This window comes from Lampetra planeri, chromosome 17, assembly GCF_965212315.1.
Source record: "Lampetra planeri chromosome 17, kcLamPlan1.2.h2, whole genome shotgun sequence".
In the NCBI taxonomy this organism is placed as follows: domain Eukaryota; kingdom Metazoa; phylum Chordata; class Hyperoartia; order Petromyzontiformes; family Petromyzontidae; genus Lampetra; species Lampetra planeri.
The window spans coordinates 12,943,298-12,967,599 of record NC_136123.1 but is presented as its reverse complement, the minus strand read 5'-3'; the positions used below and the strand labels follow the sequence as shown (position 1 = coordinate 12,967,599).

General features: G+C 46.8%; 1 protein-coding gene across 1 annotated transcript in view; it reads left to right on the top strand.

Annotated features, from left to right (window-relative positions):
• The window catches only part of LOC144723394 (PH domain leucine-rich repeat-containing protein phosphatase 2-like), a 90,881-nt gene that overhangs the window by 25,169 nt on the left and 41,410 nt on the right, over positions 1–24,302 (top strand). The window contains 6 exon segments of the mRNA XM_078602132.1: positions 13,467–13,657; positions 14,776–14,901; positions 15,388–15,530; positions 21,062–21,208; positions 22,214–22,444; positions 24,015–24,220. Coding sequence (XP_078458258.1) covers positions 13,467–13,657; positions 14,776–14,901; positions 15,388–15,530; positions 21,062–21,208; positions 22,214–22,444; positions 24,015–24,220 — 1,044 coding nt within the window.

Genomic DNA, 24,302 nt, shown 5'->3' with positions numbered 1-24,302 from the left:
TAAACGGCTTGAGTTTTGTACAGTTGACGATTTGCGAGGTTGCCGTATTAGGTGACACGGAGTGTGAATCAAGAGCAGATGCTTCTTAAATGTCCACTCTCGAAGAGACTGGAAGTCCACCGTCTCTGGCAGTGACTAATCATGCACATCATAGGTGAGAATAGTGTCACTTCTGGGGGGGGGGAAATGTTGACAAGCAAGAAGTGGAATGGAATCAACTGGATGGAGGTAAACCTGTGCAGTCTGGTTGTGCATGCAGACGGCCCGTCGTCACGTTGTGAGGTGCCGCGAAATGAGAAACTCTGTCTCCACATACAGTGCATTAGGGGATTGCGATCTCAGTGGGTTTCATACGTTGTGCAATATTTCTGCCGGGTTAAACATTTACCTGCAGCGATTTGCTGGTATTATTTTAGCAGACAAAATTAGTATGGGATGGTGTAAAGGGAGGGGGGGCCCTGCCAAGGTGAGCCAGTCGTGACATCTGGCCGCTTTGTGGCAGCCGTGTGGATGGCCGTAGTAGTGACAACCTCAGATGGACCTGCTTCTTGTTGTGGTCCAGGGGTCGGCAACCCGCGTCTCCGGAGCCCGAGTGCAGCTCTTTAAGGACCGCTTCGTGACGTTATTTATTAAGGACCGAATTCTTTAAAAAAGTCTCCTGGTTTTTTTTGTTGCCGACCCCTGGTCCAGACAGTGAGAAGTGTGGTGAGGGGTGAGAGAACAAACTGTGGTTTTGCGTTTCCCTACCACCGAGGTATATGGAATAGGCTCACCGGGCGGCAAGGTGGCGCGGTGGTAACACTTGCACCTCTCGGCGAAAAGGACCTGGGTTCGACTCCTGACTCGGGCACCTGTCTGCATGGAGTTTGTGTGTTGTCGCACTTTTCTGCACAGGCTTTCTCCGGTGTCCTCCCATAGCAACAACAAAAAACCCATGCGATGTAACCGGTATTGGCCAAACATCCCAAAACTGACACATCAGAAAAAATACTCCATTGGGATTACGCACATCAGCAACATCGCCTTCTTCTGCGAACACTTGGCAGGACCCTCCTGAAAAAAAGAGTCTTGAGACTCGGCCTTTTGTGGGTAAACACGCTTAATTACAGTAACAATTAAGTGGTAGCAATGGATTACGTTGTCATATTCGTTGTGTGTGGTTTCTCATGTGTTATTGGAAACTGTGTGATTTGGCCTTGTGCCATACGGAGTGTAAATTACTTTAATGGAAGGCGATTCAATACGTTGCGTGATTCTCCATACAATTTGCTGATATCCTTTGTCGTCCTATTGTGCAAGGGTCATATTTACACTCTTAAAGTTGAACATTAGACACAAGTTAAAATGAAGTTACACAGTAACTGTTAATCGCTGAGCAAATAATAATAATAACAATAGATTGTAGATCAAAGAATCACTTGTGGCTTTGTCGGGTAACCTAGGACGAGTTTTATAATAATGGATGTTGAAAATCAAAGACCTTCAATCAAGGATTACTCTAAACCAGGAATTAGAACCCATTGCTAATGTCTAGGTGGCAAGGAATTGTATAGGAGGCTAGGAGTAAGCAATTAGTAACTTCACAATAGATCGTGGAAGGAATTGCATTGTAAATGTAATTGGGAGGAGGAGGGGGTAGGGCTGGCTGCGGATTGAGTGCAGCAGGAGGTGCAGGAGGAGGTGCAGGAGGAGGTGCAGGAGGTGGTGCTGACTGGAGTGAGTGCAGCAGGAGGTGCAGGAGGAGGTGCAGGAGGAGGTGCAGGAGGAGGTGCAGGAGGAGGTGCAGGAGGATGTGCAGGAGGACGTGCAGGAGGACGTGCAGGAGGAGGTGCAGCAGGAGCAGGAGGGGGTAGGGCTGGTTATGCAGGAGGTGCAGGAGTTGCAGCAGGAGGGGGTGGTGCTGCCTGTGGAGTGAGTGCAGCAGGAGGGCGTGCTGGCTGTGCAGTAGGAGGTGCAGGAGGTAGTGGTGCTGCCTGTGGAGTGAGTACAGCAGCAGGAGGTGCAGCAGGAGGTGCAGCAGGAGGTGCAGGAGGAGGTGCAGGAGGTGGTGCTGCCTGTGGAATGAGTGCAGCAGGAGGGGGTAGTGCTGGCTGTGAAGTGAGTGCGGGATGGCAGAGCGTCATTTATCGAGACCGGGTGTCCTGGTGGAGACTTTCGTCAAGTGTACCTGATGGCTGACTTTACAGGTCTCTCTGATACACTTGGATAATTGCAGTGTATTGGTATCATAATATTTTTCACACAAATGTGGTTTTATCTAAATCACAATTTGAAGGATATGCTTTACACGGTTTATTTTTCTGTTATTAGAATATCTTTGTAAAATCTGTAGTTTTTACAGTGTAGACACCGGTTCTATTTTATACCAGCCACGTGGTGTTTGTCGCCGCTGTGTATTACACAGCGAGCCTTCGTGTTGCTTTAACTTAACACGTAGTCGGCTTTTGCGACCAATATTATCCATAATAGAGGTTTTTGGGTTAGATTGCGTGAACATAAATGTATACTTAAACCCGCCACCACCCGACATAGCCAATTAGTAAGGTTTGTCGCGTAAACAAAACTTGGCAATTTGTTACTAGGACAGCTCACCGGTGTGTTGGAAAGTAAATCCACGACATTTACATTTCGAGTACGACGTTTCACCAGTAATTACAACTAAGTGACAGCCACAAATCTGGCTGTCGTCGCCTGATGATGCGAGTTGCTATTACCGGCGAAACGTCATGGTACTTGAATTGAAAAGGTTGCAGTGGGTTTACTCTCCAACACACCGGTGTGCTGTGCTAGTAACGAATTGGCACGTTTTGTTTAAGTGACCAACCTTCCTAATTGGCTGTGTTGGGTGGTGGCGGGTTTAACGACACATTTATATTTGCACGATCTCACCCAAAAACCTCTTATGGATTGCTTTCACTTCTACGTGGGATTATGTTTGTTGATGTCCACGCTCGGAACAAATGTTATTGACCTTTTGAGTGTGCTCAATCCTGAACCACCAACACAATGAACACTGGAGATGGTGCGCAATGCTTTTTGGAGGATGAATCTTAAACCCATGTTTTTGCTCGTCATTGCCTTCCACCAAACTCGGTGTGTGTACGCCAAAGGGTGACTCGGCGTGGTTTCTGCGGACGGGGCATGAACTGAGCGAGTGGTGCCTAGTCGTCGGGTTTTGGTTCAACGCAGTTTCCGAGCACAGGTCCAAATGCACAACAACAACAAGCGGCCGGCCAGCAACAAACATCTCTGTCTGTAGAGTTGTAATCGATGGGAGTTAACACGTGAGCAAGGGCTTTACAAGAGCTTGGGTGGGGGGAGGGAAAGAGAGATGATGGGAGGGAATTCCAAGTGGAGCAGTGCGGGCACGCACAGAAGCCGAAGGAGAAGTGTTGTGACCTGCAAGTTTGCTGGTTGGATGCAGTGTGGATGAGATGAAACGGTTGGAGAGTGAGCGTGCATGTGTCTTTGTCTTTCAGTGTGTGTGTGTCTTTGTGAGTGTGTGACTCGAGCGGGGTGTTCTCCCCAGCATGCCGATGGAATCGGCAACCTGTGTTTATTTTAAGAATAAGCCATATATATAGGCCAAACTGTGTAATTTTGCAGAATAGATCCTTAAATCTTGACTTAAAGCTTTCGTGACAACAGCAATTCATTTTCTTTGGGTCTTTTGGTAAAGTCACGTAGATAGGTTCAAAGTAAATAACAAAATAACCAAAAACTACGACGTTTCGATCGCAACACAAGTGGTCGTCATCAGGAAAAGGGAGGTGAGCTTCTAAAGACAAACTGTTTATAAAAAATGAACACGGGGATTCGCTGCACGACGCGGGCATCAGCCTGCCGTGTGCCCACAGTGCTCCAGAGCGCCCCAATCGTTTTCTACACTCCCTGTGCCTTTGCTGGGTTCACTGCTGTCCTTGCTTGGAGTGGCAAGGATTGATTTATTGTTCTCGAATCACTTGATCCACTTATGCACATTGTTGGCATGTGTGCAATTTGTTGGGTTCATTTTGGCGGTGGCCCAGCCCTACGGTGGCGGCTTCGACGCCGCTTGTCGAACGTGGCAGTGCCGCCCTGAATGATGCTGTGGGTGGAATAGCCATGACATGTCACGCGTCGTCTGCTTTACGTGATCCAAATGTTCCACATTTTTCCCCGGACATTAATTAATTGGGAAGCGCAGCAATCGTCATCCCCCCCCCCCCCCTTACTGCGAAACCTCGGCAGGAGTCTTCTGAAGAAGAGTGGAGACTCAGCGAGGCTTTCCCGGGTAAACAAATGTAATTAATAACATGAAAAAACGATGGGAACGTCTTTCCGTTGTCTGTGTTTTATGTCGTCGCGCGTGCGTAATTGCTGCCGATCTTGGATGACTTGTCTCTCCACGGGGGGAAGCCGAGGCCTGCAAGCGGACTTCGCTTGCATTGCCGTGGCCTGTCCTGTTGCGGTGCCGCACGAGCAGTCGCACGGCACTGCAAAAGCTGCACGCAGCCTCCCACATGCCCGCACCTCTCGCAGTGTATGTGGGTTTTCCCAGTCCTAACCCTCACTGTTTAACGAGATGGGTTTTTCCATGCAATCTGCATGCGACAACGTGGCTTAGAATGACCTATGCCATCCGAACAGCAGAGTGTCATAATTATTTGCCTTAACCTGTCGTATCGATGTCTTGTTCCTGCAAACTCCACTAATTGATTTATTTGCTGAAGCTGAGCACTGGGGTCTACGAGACTGACCGATGTCATCTCATTCACACCGTGTTTGCTTGCCACATTGCAGGCGACGACAGCACTACTCTTTCTGCTTCTTCCCTCACACTCGTCTACTTTGACGTTCCCTTTTTCCCCAAGCTCTCAATAGCAGCTCACTTCAAGAAACGCCTTCACTCTTATCCCTTACAACTGTGATGGCGCCGGTTTGTTTTTGTCATTGGCCGCTTTACGATTGGGCCTTTGGACCTGTGCTTGGGCAACCTTGATAAAAAACGTTCATCAAATGCAGAGGTGTCCGTGTCAGTGCCGTAGACCAGGCTAAGCCTCGCTAGCAGGGGCTTTGCTTGCGTTGACGACTTTAAAACATTGCCTGGAGATTGAGGAGGTTGGGATTTTACAAGAGTGAGTAAATAGTCTGCACATACAAAGATCCCCCGTATAGCCTTAACAGACTGTAGTGGTGGCTAGCACCACGCCCGACCGCCTTTGTCTCACCAGTGGCGATGTTAACACACTGCACCAGGTACTTATTTGAGGCTGAGTCGACCTAGGAGAGGCCCAGGACCGGTTCAGATAACCGTCACTGGTGTTGGCCGTGAGCGGGAATCGAACCCGGGTCGCCAGGTTCATAGCGCAGCGCGCTAACCGCTACACTACCGCTCTCCCTCACACACACACGCATGGATCACTTTGAGGGGGCCGGGTGCTGAAAACTAAAACTAGAAACTTTTTATTTTATTTTACCAGGTAAGGCTCACTGAGCTATCGAGCTCTTTCAGAAGCGATCTGGCTATCACAAATGATAGCTCAATGAAGTGGCTTATCGCGTAGAAATTTATAGCGACAAAATACTCAAAACTCATGTTGATTCTAAATGTAAAAGGAAAAACCGGAGGACCCGTAGAAAAACCCATGCGACCACGGGTAGAGAGACATGCAAACTCCAATTATACAGCAGCAGGCATCCTCAGGGTCGGGATCGAACCCACAACCTCCTGTATACCAGGCCAGGTACTTAACAGCTTGCCACTACTTCCTGCGCGTCTGTCATGAGCGCGACCATTGATGATAATTGAGTCTGGGGACAGACACCTGTTGGAAAGCGATATTTAATTCATGCCGATCTATGATTTTTCTTTTTTGTTTAAAGTAATGATTGAATATACTCCTAAGAATACTTGTCGCTGTATCAGAGGATTTGGCAGATACACAAAAATCAGTGGAAAAGTTACTTCTCCTGATTTAGGCTCTTGGTGAAGGAATTTCTTGATAAATTCTTTGCTTCTAATATAAAAAACTAAGAAACACAAGATGCACTTCCTGTAAAGTGCCATCTCTTACCATGTTGCCTCCATGTTGGTCCTCCAGGCCTCATGGCTAAGCTTCCCAAGGCCCCAACCTTCACCAAAAGTGTTCGGCTGCCATTGGCATAGTGCGTGGAATGGAGGAATGTCAGGCGTGTCATAATCTGTTTTCTGGCTGACCTCCCAAGAGCACCAAAAAATCAGTCAGAATTGCACTGGTGCAAGGCTAGACAGATGGCAGACCGATGGCAGACAGCGCTCATGCCATGAACTGGCAGGCTTCGGTCTCACTACCAGCAGACCAAGTGGATCCCATAGCTAGGCGACAGGATGATCATCAAAGGTTACAATCGACCTCCATCAGCACCTGACACTATGGAACATTATATTAGTCATGGCTCAGTTCTGGCTTTTCTTCTAATTCAGCTCGGCTCATCTCCGGCTTGAGCTGCTTATTTGCTTTCCGAGGTACATCATGAATAGCTCAGGCATGGCTTGGGCTCAGCTCATTGGAATCCTGAGCGTGGCTGGGAGCATGCTCAGAGCCGGCTCAAGTTTAGCACATGGCTTTGAGCCGACTCGATTTAGCCAAAGCCAAGCCGAAACTGAGCTGTGACGAAGAATCCAGGCCTCTGACAACCACATTGCTGTGCTAGTGTGATTCATTATGGGCCTTTGAATGTATAGGTTACTCTTTATCTATACATTTAATTTCCAGCGATATTAGGGACAAGGACAGGGATGAATGCAGATCACCAGATTATTTCTGGGATCCTTCTGTGACAGAATTGTCATGACAGTAGCACTTATCTCTGCTTTTTGTGTTTAGTTTGTTGCCCTTCTTCCCCCGCATTTCAGATGAGCACGGTTGGCTACGTACGGTGCGAAAGAGGTTCAACGCACAATTCACCCGCGCCAATAGGAACCGGCTCCTCCAGCCACGCCTGCGGGCAGTGCCGCCTATTGCTAGCAAACACAACAGTAAGCGAGAGCTACAACTAATGGGCAATGTCTACCCTCCACATTGAAGACAAAATTCAACATAGAGCAGTCAGATTGAGTGATAACTCAGCACTGAGCGATTCACTTAAGTTGCTGGCTCACGGGCAGTCGAGCACCTCCTTACCACTCTTCTATCGCTAATGCCATGCTTACTGTTCCTGTGAACTTCACTCATCGATACCTGTACCGATGTTGAGGACTCGGTTCAACCAAACTGACTGTTTCGTCCGTACTGTGATTCATAATTGATATTTGGGTCAAATGGCGTAAGTAAAAGCGCCGTGTTCTGCAGGCCACAAACACTTCTCTTTCTGCTTCTTTCCTACACACGTGCGATTTTGGAATTCCCTCCCTTCGTCTCTTTTTCCAAGCTCTTATAATAACCTTGCTCAACGAAATGACTTTGGTGCTGTTTGTTGCTTGCTGCTTCATGTTTTGGGCCCTTTGAGGCCTGTGTCTAGCAGCTGTGTGTGTTTTTGTACACGCATTGCGTGGGCATCCAAGCGATGCTCAGCCTTTCTTGTGTTGCCATCTTGTCTGTATTATTCCTTGTGGCCTTCTCTGGATGTGCCTTTGGCCTCTCATCAACACTCTCTCAGCCTTGTTCCTTGTCTCGGGTGCCAAAATAATGCATCTTCAGTTGCTGGCGGCGCTCTAACTTTAGCACCCCCTTGCCTGGAATGATTCCGCTCTCGTCGTGAGCCTTTAAAGCGATGCTGCATTGGGGTCGTTTAATCACGCCGGGGCCCCGTTCCGCGAGGTCTCAACACGTTGCGCATGCTGGCGTGCCGCATGGACCGCTGGGAGTGCATTTCCTAGCTAAACCGCCACCCCTCCCCTGCCTGGCTACAACCCCGCAGACTGAATATTCGCGAACGGCGGAGAAACTCCACGATTGCGTGGCCTCACTCCCAGCGCCACCCTCGCGCAAGTCCGTGCTGCCCCCCCCGTTGCATTGTGCAGACCGAGGAATGACATAGCGCCGCTCGCAATGGAGCAGAGGTCCTCCATGAATAGCAATCTGTGGACTCTGGCGAGGATGCTGCAATAACAGCCATCGTCGGTCTCCCAAAACTAAGCGTGAACGGCATCCAAAAGCAACATGAATCGGGTCCCAGTAGTGGCGAAACTTGAAAGGTTCACTGAACAAGATGCCCTTAAAGCCGATTAAAATATTGTAGATGCAGAAAGGTTATCAGCAGATGCAGAATTGGAGCCAATCTGAATGCCAGAAGAGGCATTCGTAGTTTAATGCAGTTGAGAGATGAATCCTCCAATAAAACCACTCCACGGCTAAAATGTGGCATTAAAACTTGGCCTTCTCACGTCTTTCAGCAAGGGGCCTCCTGCAGCACGTGAACAAAGTAGAATAATGTAGGTGTTGTGCTCAAATCCTGCACCCACATTGTTGGCCAGGCGTGGGTTCACTGCTGTCATAGCATAGAGCTGTGGTTATTCTCAACGTTGTTTGGGTTACTGCTCTACCCCCCTTGTTGGATTTTGTTTCAACCGAGTAACCCCCCCTTGCTGACCCAACACGGTTCTGAGGTATAAATGTATGAATAATGAACCAATTGTCCACTTTGTGAACTATCCTAACTAGCTAGTAATTGCAAGTGAATAAAAAAAACTTCAACGGACGCTCTGCATGCATGATGTAATCTGTCCGTGCTCGCTGGTTACTCTTGGCAACCACATTGTTTACGATCAATGATTTTAGAAAGGTCTTTTAAATCGTTCTAAGTTACCATATGGATTTAAATGTTATCGTAGTTATTTTACATTGACAGATTCATACATGATTATTCACCAAGGACTCTCATGTACGATATAATTTCATACATGTATGAATCACCTCACGTGTACCGCCTGAGACATTGCCACCTAACCCCCATGGGTCCGCGTACTCCTGGTTGAGAACCACTGGCATAGAGGGATATTAAACAATGGACACACAGACAGGATAAGATGAGGGAAGTGTTTGTTGCTTGTATGAAGGGCGTTGTTGGCCTTCTGCTTATCCACAGACTCCACATATATTGGGGATCGTTCTCGTGCCTCCCTGCATCCTCATGCTCTTCTCTTAAATATGAAATTGCGGATGATAGGAAGGGTTTCTCTGCAGTTATTTGGTAGAAGCGCAGATCAGTGCTCCTTGGTAGATTATAGGATGGGATACAAAATGAGTTTCACTTTCTCTCTGCTACACACTGGCAGTTTTCTTTCCATGTGTCCACCACGGACTCGGCACCTTCAGCGGAGATCGTCAATTCTCATTGGGCTTTAGAGAACGTGGATTGGACACCCGAGTAATAATATTAGCAATGAAAGCAATGAAACAAATCATTAAGTGTTTGTCGGTTCAAATTTTTTACCAATTAAAAAATGTAAATTGGGAAGAATAATCTTGCTAACGCGTGTATTTTGTAGCATTTTCCAAAGTGCCCTTGTCATCGGATGTACGCGATTAGCGACGATATTGATGGGCTCCAGGCTGCATAATGAGATGGCGACACATGGCTCATGATGCGTGCTATCCAGGAGTGATGTCATCACCTTGGCGTGCCAGGCAGTTCACTTCAAGTGGTGGCTTTTTATTGACAAGTTTTGGACAACTCCTTGAATCAACGCGGTGGGTTTTCTTTTGGGTTAGTTCATCATGGCAACATAACTTTGCAATTAAATAATTAACAAGGCCGAATAATCTTTACGAGAGTTACCATGGACCCCTGTTACATGCAGTGGGCAGAGCGAACGCACAAACGCTTTCAACCTTGGTTGGAAAAGCGTTTACTTTTAATCCAGATTTAAAATACACTTTTCATGTTTTCTAAACCGTTTCAGTTTGTATTGGGGGTAGCTTAAGTTCATGACATCTTTGAATGTGCTGTTCTTAAAAGTTTTCTTTAATCCTTTATAAAATTGACACTTGTTTAAGCGAGAAGCATTGCACCGTATTATAATCTTGGAGGGTATCCACGGTTTCCATTAGCGATTACCTGGACTGTACGTAAAAGTGACAGAAATGCAGCAAAACGTCGCGTTTTTGTGCTTTCCTATTAATCGCACTGAGGGTTTGGCATTAATGGTCCGATTTTAAAAGATAAGTTCCAGAATGCTGTGACCTTAAACATGATACGAATGTTTTCATGGCATAGACAAAGTGATTCCTGCACATATTTAACTCTAAAAAGGGAACGTAACTTTAAATAATTACATCACTCACAAGGAACAAACTCGTCTGTTCATCGACAATTTAAAGGCACTGTATCTTCAGCCTTTGGGTTACACTATAACTGCACTCTCGGTTCACGTCTTTTTTTACAAACAAAAGCCAAGGTATTAAAAGCAAAATATAAACCACACAATGTAACTCGGATTTGCCAAATATCCCCAATGCTGCGATTTTACTCAGTTGGGATTTTCTGCAGCGGCATCGCCCCCCCTACTGCAAAATAACTTCCTAGGATCATCCCGAAAAAAAAGTCTTTAGAATCAAACGAAGCTTTCTTGGGTAAAACAAGTACAATAACATAAATTATTTGGAATATTTTTTAAAATGTATAGTTTATGAAGAATTAAATTCACAATGTGAATTCCAAATATTTCAGATGGTTTAATTAAGTAGCAAAGTGTTTACGTGATAAACCTTCCTAATTGGCTGTGTCGGATGGTGGTGGGTTTAATGACACATTTATATTTACTCGAAAAAAAAAAACCTGTATTGTAGTAATTCTGTTTGTAATACCTTGGAATGTCCCTCATGTTTGTGATGAATTCGGCATAGCATAATGCTTGCCTTTCCTATTCTCCGATCATGTTTTGTTTGTTGTTGTAACTTTCTGTCCCTGAGTCCCTACTGGACATATGTGAAAAAGAGCTTTACAGCTCATCTGGTTCCTCCTCCAGTATACATAAATATTCTGATCGTTACATCTGTGTGAGCACACTCAATATTTAGATTACTCTTTTACCCTTGACAGTGGGACTTGTCCTGAACTTGTCACAACATGCTTAACGAAGATTAATTGGCTATTGTACGGGCTGCTCGCCCGCTGTGAATGGGCGCCCATTGTGCCTTTTGTCCCTGCTGTGGATGGCGCTGCCAGTGCCACCGTGGGTCTAGCGGAAATCGCTGCACGCCGTGGGGCTCTCGCCCTGGAAACTGCCCCCGCGGCGCCACGGTGCCCACTCGCTACCCTGCAAGAGCCTCTCCCGTTTGTTCGACCGGATATTGTGCGCTGGTAGGAAAGTGCTTTAAAAAAAAAAGTATTAATTCCAAAAGAAGTTACTTCCAGTGTATTCAGCGGTGTGTATTAGTGCACGCGTAAAAGTTCAGCGTGTTTTTAATTCTATTTGCTGGGGCCGTCAGTTGATGTCAGCTGTGATTCCCTCGTGCTCTCGCTGCGTGGCTGAACCTGAAGTTCACTTTTTCAACCCCTTTTCTTAGTCAGCTCAGGCTTGGCTCTGGCTCAAGTGAAACTAAACTAAAAAATAAACAATTTCACGTATTTTACCAGGTAAACCCCACTGAGCTGTGTAGCTCTTTATCAGAAGTGACCTGGCCACAAATGATAGCCCAATGTTAGTGGCTTATTGTATGGACATTTATAGCAGCCAAATACTCTTAAACGCGTGATGTTGATTATAAATGTGGAGGGAAAAACTGGAGGACCCGGAGAAGAATCCACACGACCATGGGGAGAGAGAGACATGCAAACTCAAATTATACAGCAGGTAGCAGGGTTGGGATCGAACCTACTACCTCCTGTATACGAGGCGAGGTGGTTCTACATATTGTTACAGCGGTACAATTGAGCTGGCTCAAAACCATGCTTAACTTGTACCGGCTCTGAGGATGGTACCAGCCATCCTCAAGATTTCCATGAGCTGAGCCGAGCCTGAGCCGAGCCTAAGCCGAGCCTGAGCTCAGCTGCTTCATGCGTCTTTGAAAACAAGTGAGCGTCTCAAGCCTGAGCTGAGGCGCATGAGAGGCCAAGAAAGAGCTGATCCACGAGTGAGTTTACGAACCTTAATGTCCAAATCATTGATGTGCGCGTGTGTGTGTGTGTGTACGAGGATGAACTCCCGTCAGCAAGCTTTTGAGACTTCACAAGGCCTCAAAGTGCACCGAGCCTGGCACAAGGGCGGTGGTGACATCACCGCCACTAAGTGGCGAATGGTGGCTACTGGTGTTGTTGAGGATGAGGCTGCGTCACCCCTCTGCACTGTATAATATTTAGAAAATGTCACGAAATTGTTCATTGTAAGTTGCTTCTTTATCGTAGAATACTTTACGGTAACAACCCATGTGTGCCTGCATGTCGGTGTATGTCGACTTAGTCATGGGTGAGTCTCTGACTATTCAAAGCATATGCAAGGGAGCCTGCCATTGTGACTGCAATTGCTATAATTCACAGAGTACATGCGAGGCACGTGTTTTGTGATATCGCTCCCAACGCTGGCCTCCTCTTCACCCTCCCTGTGTACCATTTGCTGGTGATTTAAGCATCTACATTGACAATTCATCAAATCCCTTCTCGCGGACTCTCCAACCACTCCTGGAATCTATTGATCTCTCCTTGGTGATTTCCTTTTCTCACGCCCGTGGTTGTCCTGCTCGGCCATTCTCTCACACGGGGGTGGTGCTCACTCATTCCTCCTGCCAGGGTTACCAATCGCCGCGCCTGCATCTCAAGGAATGACGTCACGAGCATAGTTGGAATAACATTTAGGGGAATTACTTATTTGTGGTCCGCCATAGGATTGTGGTTCTCACCCGGGGGTACGGGGACCCTTGGGGGTACATCGCAATGTCCCAAGGGGTACGTGAGGTGATTTATAAATGTGTGAAATTATATCATATATGAGAGTCATTGGTGAACAATCATGTTGTATGAATCTGCCAATATAAAATAACTACAATAATATTTTGATCCACATGGTAACCTAGTGCGATATAAAAGACCTTTTTTTAACTCATTGATCGTAAACAATGCGGTTTCCAAGCGTAACCAGCGAACGCGAACAAATTACGCCACTCGTGCAGAGTGTCCGTTGATTTTGTTTTTATTCGCTTGCAGTTACTAGTTAGTTAGGATACCTCGCAAAATCGACAATTGGTTAAAATATTGATGTTCATTATTCATACATTTATTTCTCAGAACCATGTTGGGTCAGACAACAAGGGGTACAGTAGCCAAAAAAGGTTGAGAACCACTACCACAGGATAAAGCGGTTGCTGAGTATTCCAACAGAGCGTGCAGTGTTGTTATGAAGTTCACGGGAATGATCATAGGGCCCGTAGCGATAGAGTGATAAGGAGGCGTCGGCGACCGAGCGAGCGAAGTCGATCAGGGGAGATGTTAAGACCTGCAGACTGACGGGCGGCCGCTGCTGCCGCTGTGTGCCGCTGTGTGCTGCTGTGTGCTGCTGTGTGCTGCAGGCAAGCCGGAGGTGCTGGAGCACGAGGCGCGCGTGGCGCTGTCCGGCATGTTCAGCGTGAGGAAGGGCCGCACGCAGCTGCACAAGTGGTCGGAGCGGCGAGTGGTGCTGTGCGGGACCTGCCTGCTCGTCTCCTCGCTGCGCGAGAGCCTGCAGGGAAAGCTGCACGTCATTCCGCTCATCGGCGGCAAGGTAAAACAACATCAGTGTAGTAAGTTTGGAATTCGTGATGCTTTAAGAGCGCGATGCCATCCTATAGGAAGGCGGCGCTTTAATTCTCAACCAAGTGGCTTATCATGTGGAAATGTATCATGTGGAAATTTATAGTAGCCAAATACTATATGCCACTGGCCCCTTTAAATACTTGATCTGCTGCCCCAGCCATGCCTCTCCTCATGGTTCATAGCAATAATCGATCCTGAATTGGTTGTGATATTAAAGGGGGTTTTTGATGTTGAAGTCGCCACCCAATTTCAGTAGTCTTCCCGCAGAGCCCAATGGGATGCAGGGGGGGGGGGGGGGTGTGAGCCGCTCGTTTTACAAGTTTAATTTGAGGCCGAAAGTGTCCGCCTTGAGGAAGAGCGACAGGGGACAACTTTTATTTCTTCCTTCCTGTTCTACCCTTAAGATTTTCCTATAAATGCTGGAAATAGTGGTGAAATAAATTAAATATATAATGCAACCAAAGTGCTCCCTTTCACTCCCATCCATGTTTCCATGGATCGGAGTGAAAGTCTCCCCCATCTCGAAAGACGGTTGGGAAAGTGCCGGCTGCTTACTTGGCATGGCTGCGAGGCAAATCACCTTGCCCGGGAAGTTTTGCGGCCTCAACACCACAGCCCGTGCTCACGTACAGAAATCCCCCCCCCCGACAGCGAGCGACGTGCCGACTCGGGAGATCTTCAAACACAAAAACATGCACTGTATCGCGCAAAAACGAGTTCCCGCCAAAAACCGGCACCACCGCTGGCAGGGGATCTCAAACTCCCCGCTGTCCAGCAGCGCGTCTCCGTGTGCATGAGCGTGCACGCGCTTGTGGGGACCCGGGATCAATTCCCGCTCATGACTAATAACAGTGGCCATTATTTGAACTGGGCCTCTTCTCGGTGAAAGTATCCTTAAGTGAGTAGCTGGCGTGGTGTACAAACATCAGCACTGGGGGGGATGAAGGCGGCATGGCGTGGTGCTGGCCATCCACCCTCTTTGTGTGCTGTGCCGGCCTTCATAGGTGCTAGTCACTAATATCACTTGCCCTCAACAGTCTGTTAAAGGCTATATGGGGGGGTCTTTGTCTTTGTGCGCCTGTGCAGGTGGAGGAGGTGCGCAAGCGCCAGCACTGCCTGGCCTTCAGCTCTGCAGGACCCCAGACCCAGACCTACTACGTCTCCTTCAACTCGTTTGCGGAGTACCTGCGCTGGCTGCGCCAGGCCTCCAAGGTAACGGTGCCGTTCCCCAACGTGCTCCCATCGACGTTCGTCCTCATCCCGTCTTCGCATCACCACGGTGGCGTTTGTCTTCACGTCACCACGGTGGCTTTTTGTCAATGTTGTGATTTGTATTTGTAAGATATTACTGAAAAGAAGAGGTGTGGTTTACTAGGCCTGTAATAGTGCTTTCATTTAATACATTGATTGCTACACTCACAGCATGTGCACCAAACTGCTTGTGGATTAACCTTTTGCTGCACGAGGTGCTTGAAAACACTGGCTTCGTCTGTTCCATAGCCGTGCTGTGGCCAAGATAGGCCCCTTCCCATGGTCCATTGCCTCTTCAATGTTTTGTCCTCACTGCCACTCACAGCATAGATGGAGCTTCTAATATTGAAAGACTTCCAACATTCCAATTAATACAATTCGCAATTTAAAAACAAACGTGTGTTGAATGCGAACGGGCGAATTTTACCTTTTGGAACCTTCCTTCAGATTGTGTCCCAGAGGATTGGTTCGGTGGACCTGTCATGCTGCAACCTGGAGGAGCTCCCTGAGCCGCTGTTCCACAGCCAGGATGTAACGCACCTCAACCTGCGCCACAACCTCCTGGGGCACGGCATCGGCGACACGCTCAGGTATGTGCGTGCGTGTGTGCATGCGATAGACACCGAGGCGCTGACCAGCATCTTTTCTTTCATCCTTGTTCAAACCCCGTATCTCTCCTGGTTACCTGCGAGAGATGATAGGCAGCAGCCATGGTTTTATGAGGTTTTTACATCGACACGCTTACTGGTTCACTCTCCCAATATTCCTTTCAGCTAAAACTCTCATCACACGGGGAATTACATTCAATACATTTATTTCACAATGCTGCGTTGGCAGTGGTGTGTAAGCACTGTTACCAACAAAAACTCAACAGGCTCGTCAACAAGACAAAAGAGATATACATCTTCTTAGGTTTTTTCGGTAAAGTCACGTAGAAAGTAAAATAAAATAAAAACAAAAATCACGACGTTTCGGAGGCAACACAAGTCTCCGTCATCAGGTGGGACCGTCACAGCCAGATTGTGACGGTCCCACCTGATGACGGAGACTTGTGTTGCCTCCGAAACGTCGTGATTTTTGTTTTTATTTTATTTTACTTTCTACGTGACTTTACCGAAAAAACCTAAGAAGATGATTCCTTGCAGTCACGAAAGCTTCAAATCTAGAAAGAGATATACAGTCTGTTCTCCTATAACACGTTATTTGCGTTCCTGAAGAACACCACGTTATGGAAAAATCGTGTTATAATATATAATATAGGGTAAAGCACAGTCCGCGATAACACATGAGATGAGTACGCAGGTTGACTAAAGACTGAGATGCGTGAGTAGCGTCTAGAAGCATCCAGCAGCATCCCACTGCCTTGTGCAATGCTATGCCGAGGCAGCCGTACGACCTCTTATTCCTACTCGCGCAACCGAGTTCTCTATATGAAAACAATACGTGGCGTTATAGGAGAATAGACTGTACAATGCGACGTTTCAGGCAATGGCCCTTCAGAGCACGTTGCACAAACGTGCTGCTTTCTTATTTAAAAGTTGTTTTGGTTGATGTTTCAGGTAGTGTCGCAGATTATATATATTAAAATGATCAGGTACCTTTGACCATTGTGTGTGTTTTTAGGGCTTTACATTGATTACATATCTTTAGGGACGTCGCAGCTATTACCTAAATCGGTTTTAACCATAGCTCGTCAACACCCCCTCCCCCCCAGGGCTGGCAGATACTGAGCCTCCTTTGTGTCCACAGGGACAGCTGTCACTGGATTTTTCCCGTTGAAAATGATTGAGATGAAATGTGTGATGTAAAGAGCTCTGAAATATTCTGGCGTAAAGGGGATTGGATTAATCCACTGTTTAGCTGCTGGTTACTGCGAGAACAATAGGTTTGATTTTACTTTTCGTTTTGTATCGCTAATTGGATTCTACTGCACACGCGGCCTTGGTGTGTATGTTCTCAGGCTACACGGTGTTGATAAACGGATGATGCTGTGCCGTGCAGTAGCATTGTGCGAGTGCCAATCCTGACTGCTTGTAGCTGCGAGACTGAAGGATGCCCATGGAATTTTCCACTCTGGGCGTGTTGAGCTGCGATGGAATTTCAATCAAAATTAAGTCAACAAGTTTAGGAAGCGCTATCGTTTGTTGCAGGGCTCTGGCTTGTTCGTGAGGTAAACATAATTTATTACTCTTGCAATTTTTTTATATTACAACACAAGTCAAGACCAAAAATGCTGGTTTCAGAGCTTCGTGCGTTTGTGCCTTATTGTAAAAAAATATATATTTTAATTTCTCCCGAGTAATTACATTTCTGTCAGCATGTGCTGAGTGTGTATGAATTTCTGTGTTTGCATTCATCTGTGTGTGTACTTCACTTGTATGCCCCAAAGAATAAAATACACCATTGTTAACAAGTGGGTAGTTTGTGGCCTTCTTAAGCATAGGATTGTTCCACTGGTCCTTACATTCAAGGAGTTTGAATCAGCCCTGTAATGTCCCGGTAGCCAAGTGGTTAGGGGCTTGACTTAGAATAATGATGTTAGCGTTCGAATCCCAGCTCGCCACCCTCCCCGGCACCAACGAAATTAACACCGCTGTGCGGGAGGGCGACATCGGTTATCCGACGAAAATACTGGCTGCTGCCGTGGGAATATGAAATTTATTTCACTGGCGTATGGCCACCATTGCACAGGAGCCCTGCCTTATTGATCAATGGGAATTTGGGTAAAGTTGACTGTGCAATAACACTCGTTCTGCAGGCAGTGTTCCTTATGCAGATGTTTTTGCCCAGAGTCTACTTGTTGCGTACTGTGTATTTAATTAGTGCCGATTGCATGCAGCATAGTGAACCTTAAATCTGCTATGATTGATTTGTTTCCTTGGCATTTTTAAAATTCGAGATTCTTCCAGTTTCTTCATGTGATGGTGTTGCCTACCATGTAGTGTTATCCTGGTATACTGGTGTGTATGTGAAGCCTTTCTCTGGATATTTCAGTTTTTGTCCACACCATTAGCCGGCTTAACCCTGGCAATGCAGGACCCCTGAGTAAGAGGTCTGTGGCTCGTTAATGGTTTCATGGATAAATGCATGACATTTTCTTTTTAAAAATAGGCCTTTGATGAATTTGCACTATTTACATGAAGGAGCAAAGGTGAATGCAAAAAACCCCGAGGGAGCATTGCACTGTGTTGTGTACATACAGTAGTGGATCTATACGTTTGGAGAAGGGAAGATTGGACAAAGATTAAGCACATTCTTCTTGTGACACAATTAGTTAAACGCAAGGATTAAAACTATCAAACTTTTTTATTTTAGCAGGTAAGGCCCACTGAGCTATATACCCTTTTTTCATCAGGAACCTGGCCGCAAATGATAATTCAGTGAAGAGGCTTATCAGGTATAAATTTAAAGCAGCCAAATACTAAATTTGGAGGGAAAAACCGGAGGACCCGAAGAAAAATGAACGCGACCATGGGGAGAGAGACGCAAACTCCAAATTTCCAGCAAGGCTTCAGGCTCAGGATCGAACCCATGACCTCCTGTGTACCAGGCAAGGTAGTTAACATCTTGCCATCGTGGCGCCACAGGAGCTCCACTGATATGGCGGGGGGGGTAAACCCCTAGAGGTGACGTGGAATATTTTCTTGGGCGGTTCCCTACGGCGCGGCGGTCCGGGCACTGCCAATCTCCCGCCCGAGTTGCTGCGGCGGTCGTCCCACGCTGCCACCTGCGGGCTTCGTCCCTCGTGCCTCGTGTTGTTTAGAGCCGGCGTGGGGCGGTAACGGTGGCGGTAATGGCGGTGGTCGCGGCGGCGCTCGCTCCACGCCACCTTTCCTTCTCTGCCCCAGATGTGCGTGGTACAGATGTGGTTTGATGCAGTGAGCCCAGGGCGGCGCGGCTGCGCGAGCCTGGTCAGCTCCAGTGACGCACGGCCTCTTGTCACGGCGCTAATGAGACGAAATGGGAAACGCTACGAGAGCTTTGCGCTGATTTCCTTACTGAAAACAAACCGCGAAGGCGGTGGCGCTTTAAACGTTCGAGTTGAAACCGGCAGTGGTTGTAAAAGGCAACACAATCAATGGTGTTTTATTTACTGGGATAACCAAGTTGTCCTTTCAATGGGCAAAATGCCGAAACCCAATCTCCGCCTTGCTCATGGGAGCAGTTGTATGAGTACAGCGTTGTCAATGCAAGCAGGTGCAAAGAGTGCTGCGCCTGATTTATTCCGATTCCCCCAAATCGATGAGGACATTGTTAATTGATTGCCGCCTGGTCAGGTGGTAATGTCAGATAATTCACGTCAAATAATGGCTCATTGTTATGGGTAACCACCATAAAAATATTTTTTTAATCCTTTTCAACACTTTTCAACACTTTGTGGTGCTCTTCTGTGTGGAGAGGGTTTGATGGCATTAAGCAATGCATTACAATGCGCCCTTCATCAGGAACCCGGATGAGCCCCGCATTGAATGTATCACACCCCTATTACAGCAAAACAGCCGTCAGCATTTTACAGCATTGAGGAAACAGGTTATTTGACTGAGAGGTATAACTGGGGGAAGCGTTGTGTTGTTATAATGCACCACCACCCTACTCTGTATGCTATGCTATGTGATGTATGCAGCTGCTTTCTCTGTTTTATATTTAGACTTCATAGTGAAGAAGTAGAGGGGTGAGGCAGTGTCCCCCGCTAAAATATTGCAGAGGGCCACCGCCACATCAGAAACTGATCTTGTCGGGCCACATGTAGCTATCCCCATGTGTGAAATAAATTTTGTTTTTCTTATCCTTATTCATTGGAGCTTGGGAAGCCCAAGAACCTCGCATTGTTACTTTGTAGCTGTTGTGCCCGAGGGACTGATCTCTTTTAGTATTTTGTCTTTGTTTGGAAAGTTAGCGGACGGAATTTTAGTAGATTCAATGAAGCACTCCTTTACAATTCCTGTGTCACTCAAAGCCTTCAGGTGTTTCAGCAAAATCCGTACAATTCGAAAATATGCAGCAGTCAATGCAGATTATTGCGCAGTTGCTTGAGTCAACAACTGCTCCTGGCAATTCAGGGTTGCTTTCAGTTTCTTTCTGTGTTTTTTTCTAATGGAAGATCCCACCGGAAAATAAACGTACTGTATAATCGCTGTGCGTTGTTGTAAAATGCCTTTCCAGATTTCTCCGTTTCATAATTGCCTTAGATTTCTGGTAAATCCAACAGATGGGTTTATTTGTTAACTCCGTAAAAAAAGTTTTATACTTCCAGGCAGAGTTACATTTTCTCTCGCCCTGCTTTAGATCATCTCCATTTTTTCTTATCGCACATTTTTCTCGGCCTTGTGTAGGTTAATCACCTGTGGCCTGGCTTGAACTTCCTTCAGAAAGCTCTGGAAACTCAGTTGTTGTTGGCATAGAGCAGTCTCTAACTTCACTTTAAGGGTGTGCATTCTCATCAGTGTCGGTTGTATACGTTGCCGTGAACGTTGCTTCCACTACCAGTAGGGTTCTACTACTTCTTCTGTCGTACGGCTGCTGATGTAGATGCAGTGCAACGACTACAATCTCACATTCAGGTGGTCAAGTCAAACAAACTGCGTCAGGAGTAGCGGGAGGTTATCGCCGTGATGTCTGCTTCATGTTTGTGGATTGGGTGTTGTGTCGTAATACGTTGTACGTTTCTGTTGTGGTCATCCAGAGGGTTCTACTGTCGAAAATGGACATGAAGTATTACGCCTTGATGATGGACCTTCGTTTTAGCTGATATTTCTACAAATGCCAAAACATTGGCAATGTTCACACTGATACCTCATTACTGAATAGCGGAAAGGTATAATACTAGGTTAATTGAAAGTGAAAATATAGAGTAAAGCATAATATAGATGTTTTTTAGGTCCACATAGTCATGAAGTGCGTGTTAATTTTAAATCTAAATCAAAGCACGTGTAACATTACCAATACAAGGGGATGGTCAGTTTGACATGTAGGCTTTCCCTACCAATATTATTCCCAATAAAAGTTTTTTTGTGTTAGATTAAATATGAATGTGTCGTTAACCCACTGCCATCCGACACAGCTAGTGAACATTGTGTCTGCTCGCAGTGCGTCAACATTTATGAATGCGATGCCTCCGCAGGTTTTCTCAGCTGCGGAGCCTCAACTTGTCTCACAACAGCCTGGGAGTGTTCCCAGAGATGTTGTGCCACATCCCCACGCTCACCGAGCTCAACCTCTCCTGCAATGGTTTGCCAAACCTACCTGCAGCCATTGGCAACATGAACAGGTGCCACAGCACTTTTTTTACTTTAACTTTTGTATTTTTTCAGGTAAGTCCCCACTAAGCTCTATAGCTCTTTCTCAGAAGCGACCTGGCCACAAATGATCATCCAATAAAGTGCTTTATAAGGAAATTTAATGTAGCCAAACACTCTAAACGCATGTTTTAAAATGTGGAGGGAAAAACCGGAGGACCCGGAGAAAAGTCCACGCGGCCACCAAATATACAACAAGCATCAGGGTTAGGATAGAACCCACGACCTCCTGCATACCAGGCGAGGGAGTTAACATCTTGCCACCGCGGTGCCCCATGGGTAATTATTATTATTATTTCTAGTCATGCTCGTTGATCCAGGAAACCCTCACCGAGTCTCAAGACCCTTGCTCAATATGTCTACAAGCTTGATCAGCAAATTGTACACGGACATAAAATGAGATGAGAATCACGCGACGTATTAAATTGCCTTTCATTGAAGTGCTTTACACTCTACATGGCACAAGGCAAAATCACACAGTTCCCAATAAAACAAATGTGAAACCACGTTTAACGAATATGGCACTTTAATTCAATGATACCACCGAATTTGTATTATAATTAAGCTCGTAAAATTTTGACTTAACTTTCGTGACTGCAGGAATTTATATTTTTTGGTTCTTTCGGTAAAGTCACGTAAATAGAACTCCACGTGACTTTAACAAAAGAACCAAAGAATTTTAAGGTCGTTTTCCCAGAAAAGTCTCACTGAGTCTCAAGACTTTTCTCAAGAGGGTCCTGACAAGTTTTCTCAGCAGGGGATGATATTGCCCTGTGCATAATCCCAATTGAAGTAATTTTGCAGGTGAATGTTTTAGAATTGGGATGTTTGGCCAATACCAATTATGTTGTGTGTGTTTTTTTAGCTGTAGAAGGAAATTGGAGAACCACCTTGTCGCCACATGTACGCTCAACAGGGCATTGTGCCGCTTGTATACGAGTGCTGGTGATAACTTCCGTGCGTTTGTGTGTGTGTAGTCTGCAGAGCTTGGTGCTGGATTGCAATGCGCTCTCAACTCTCCCTGAAGAGCTGACGAATCTCCAGAGCCTCGCCTACCTGGGCCTTTCCTTCAACTTCTTTGAGAGAATGCCACCCATCTGCCAGGGCTTGCTGGCCCTCGAGAGGGTCTGCCTGGCAGGCAACCGCATGGACATCTTCGAGATGGGGTCCTTGTCTGACCTCAGACATGTGAAGCTCGTTGATCTCAGGTGCGTTTTCTTCTGGGTTTTTTCTTCTTCTTCTAAACTTATTTGCTGCGCACAGACTCAAAGTCCCAAAAGGTCAAGTGACCAGCACCAAACCCTGGCTGCAATGGAACCTGATTACATTTACTTCTGAATCAACCCACAGTCTCAGACCCGTTTTATTAGTCACAGCTCACCTCAGCCTTGGCTCAAGTGAGCCGACTCAAAGCCATGCTCTTAACTTCAGCTGGCTCTAAGCAGGGTCCCAGCCACGCTGAGGATATCCGTGAGCGTTTCTGGAAGCAACTGAGCTGCTGGAGCCTGAGCTGAGTCGAATTCGAGGCCGAGGCCGAGCCAGAGGCGTGCTTCACCTGAGATATTACCGCTCTGAGGTTCGTCACAGGAGGGACATTAACGCGTAGATTCTTAACACTGCTAATGCTTGTAACGCTAATCCAATGTTCACATTTGCGTACTCGTAACCATTACTCGATTGAGCTGTATCTATAATCAACAAAAAATCAACAAATCTTGTGTTTAAATTAGTAGATGTTTATCTGTGTCACGGAGGGAACAGCTAAAACATGAGCTTATTATAGCTTCCAGTGATGTCTCACAAACGAATGTAAACGTGAGCCCACACCATCAAAGGGACGTTGCATCTGTAATTCTATGGAATGTCCCTTGAACTCCACTTTTGTAAAGAATATTCTGCATGCAGAACCGACTGGTGCGGTGTGATTTCGTGGCGGAATGTTTTTTGTTTGTTTTAATTACTCTCATTACATCGCTAAAATTACCCTAAGTGATTAAGTAACTGAAATGTGCATGCTTGAAGGATTTGACAAAGAGGCCTGGGCTACGCTATCACTGAGATTCCAATGGGAACTGCTTGAAGCCACGCTTGGTATAAATTAACTGTAAATGATAGCAATTAATTAATGAGGGCATCAAGGGAGCGACGTGTGGAACGGGGGAGCAGTGGAGGTGGCGCGACGGCGCTATTAACCATTAGGGGTGCCACGGTGGCGAGATGTTAACTCTCTCGCTTGGTATACAGGAGGTCGTGGGTTCGATCCCGACCCTAACGCCTGTATATTTGGAGTCGGCATGTTCTCCCCATAGTTGCGTGGATTTTGCTCCGGTTTTCCCCTCCACATTTAGAAACATGCATTGAGAGTATTTGGCTGCTATAAATTTTCACATGGCAAGCTCTCTTTTGTGGCCAGGTTGCTTCTGTCGATTTATCTCTGTACTGAATTTGATGGTGGGGGATAGACATATACCCCTCATCTATAATCACAGGGGTCATCAGGAGGAGCCAATGTCAATTGATGCAAAGGTGGTAGAAGTCTTCATGTGGTATCGTGCAGGAGGGTGTGAAAAAGGTTGAGAGAATCGAGTTGTTTGTATGTTGTTGAACTGGACCAGAAAGCCACTTTGGAAGGGGAGTGAGGGCCAGGTGTTGTGATGAACCAAACCTAAGTGATGAAGCCACAAAGAGACCCGGGATCTGTGAGCTTGTTCGGTGGCGGTGATCGCGGTGTGGGGCGGGGTGCCTCATCGTCTCCGTGCTCTGGGCCCCCCCGTGCAGGCTGAATACCTTGAGGCGGCTGGTGGCGGGGGACCCCGCAGTGCTGGGTCACGTGACCCACCTGGATGTGCGCGACTGCGAGCTGAGGGGCGAGCTGGACGCGACGTCGCTCGCCTGCCTGGAGACGCTGCGCTGCGACCGCAACGAGCTGACGGCGCTGCGGGCCGCGGGCCACGCGCTCAAGACGCTCGGCGCCGCGCACAACCGTGAGTTCCTCCGCCCGCGGCATGCTCTGACAGCCGCCCTCAGCGGGCTAAGGGAGCTCCAGACATGTCGACACTCACCTGA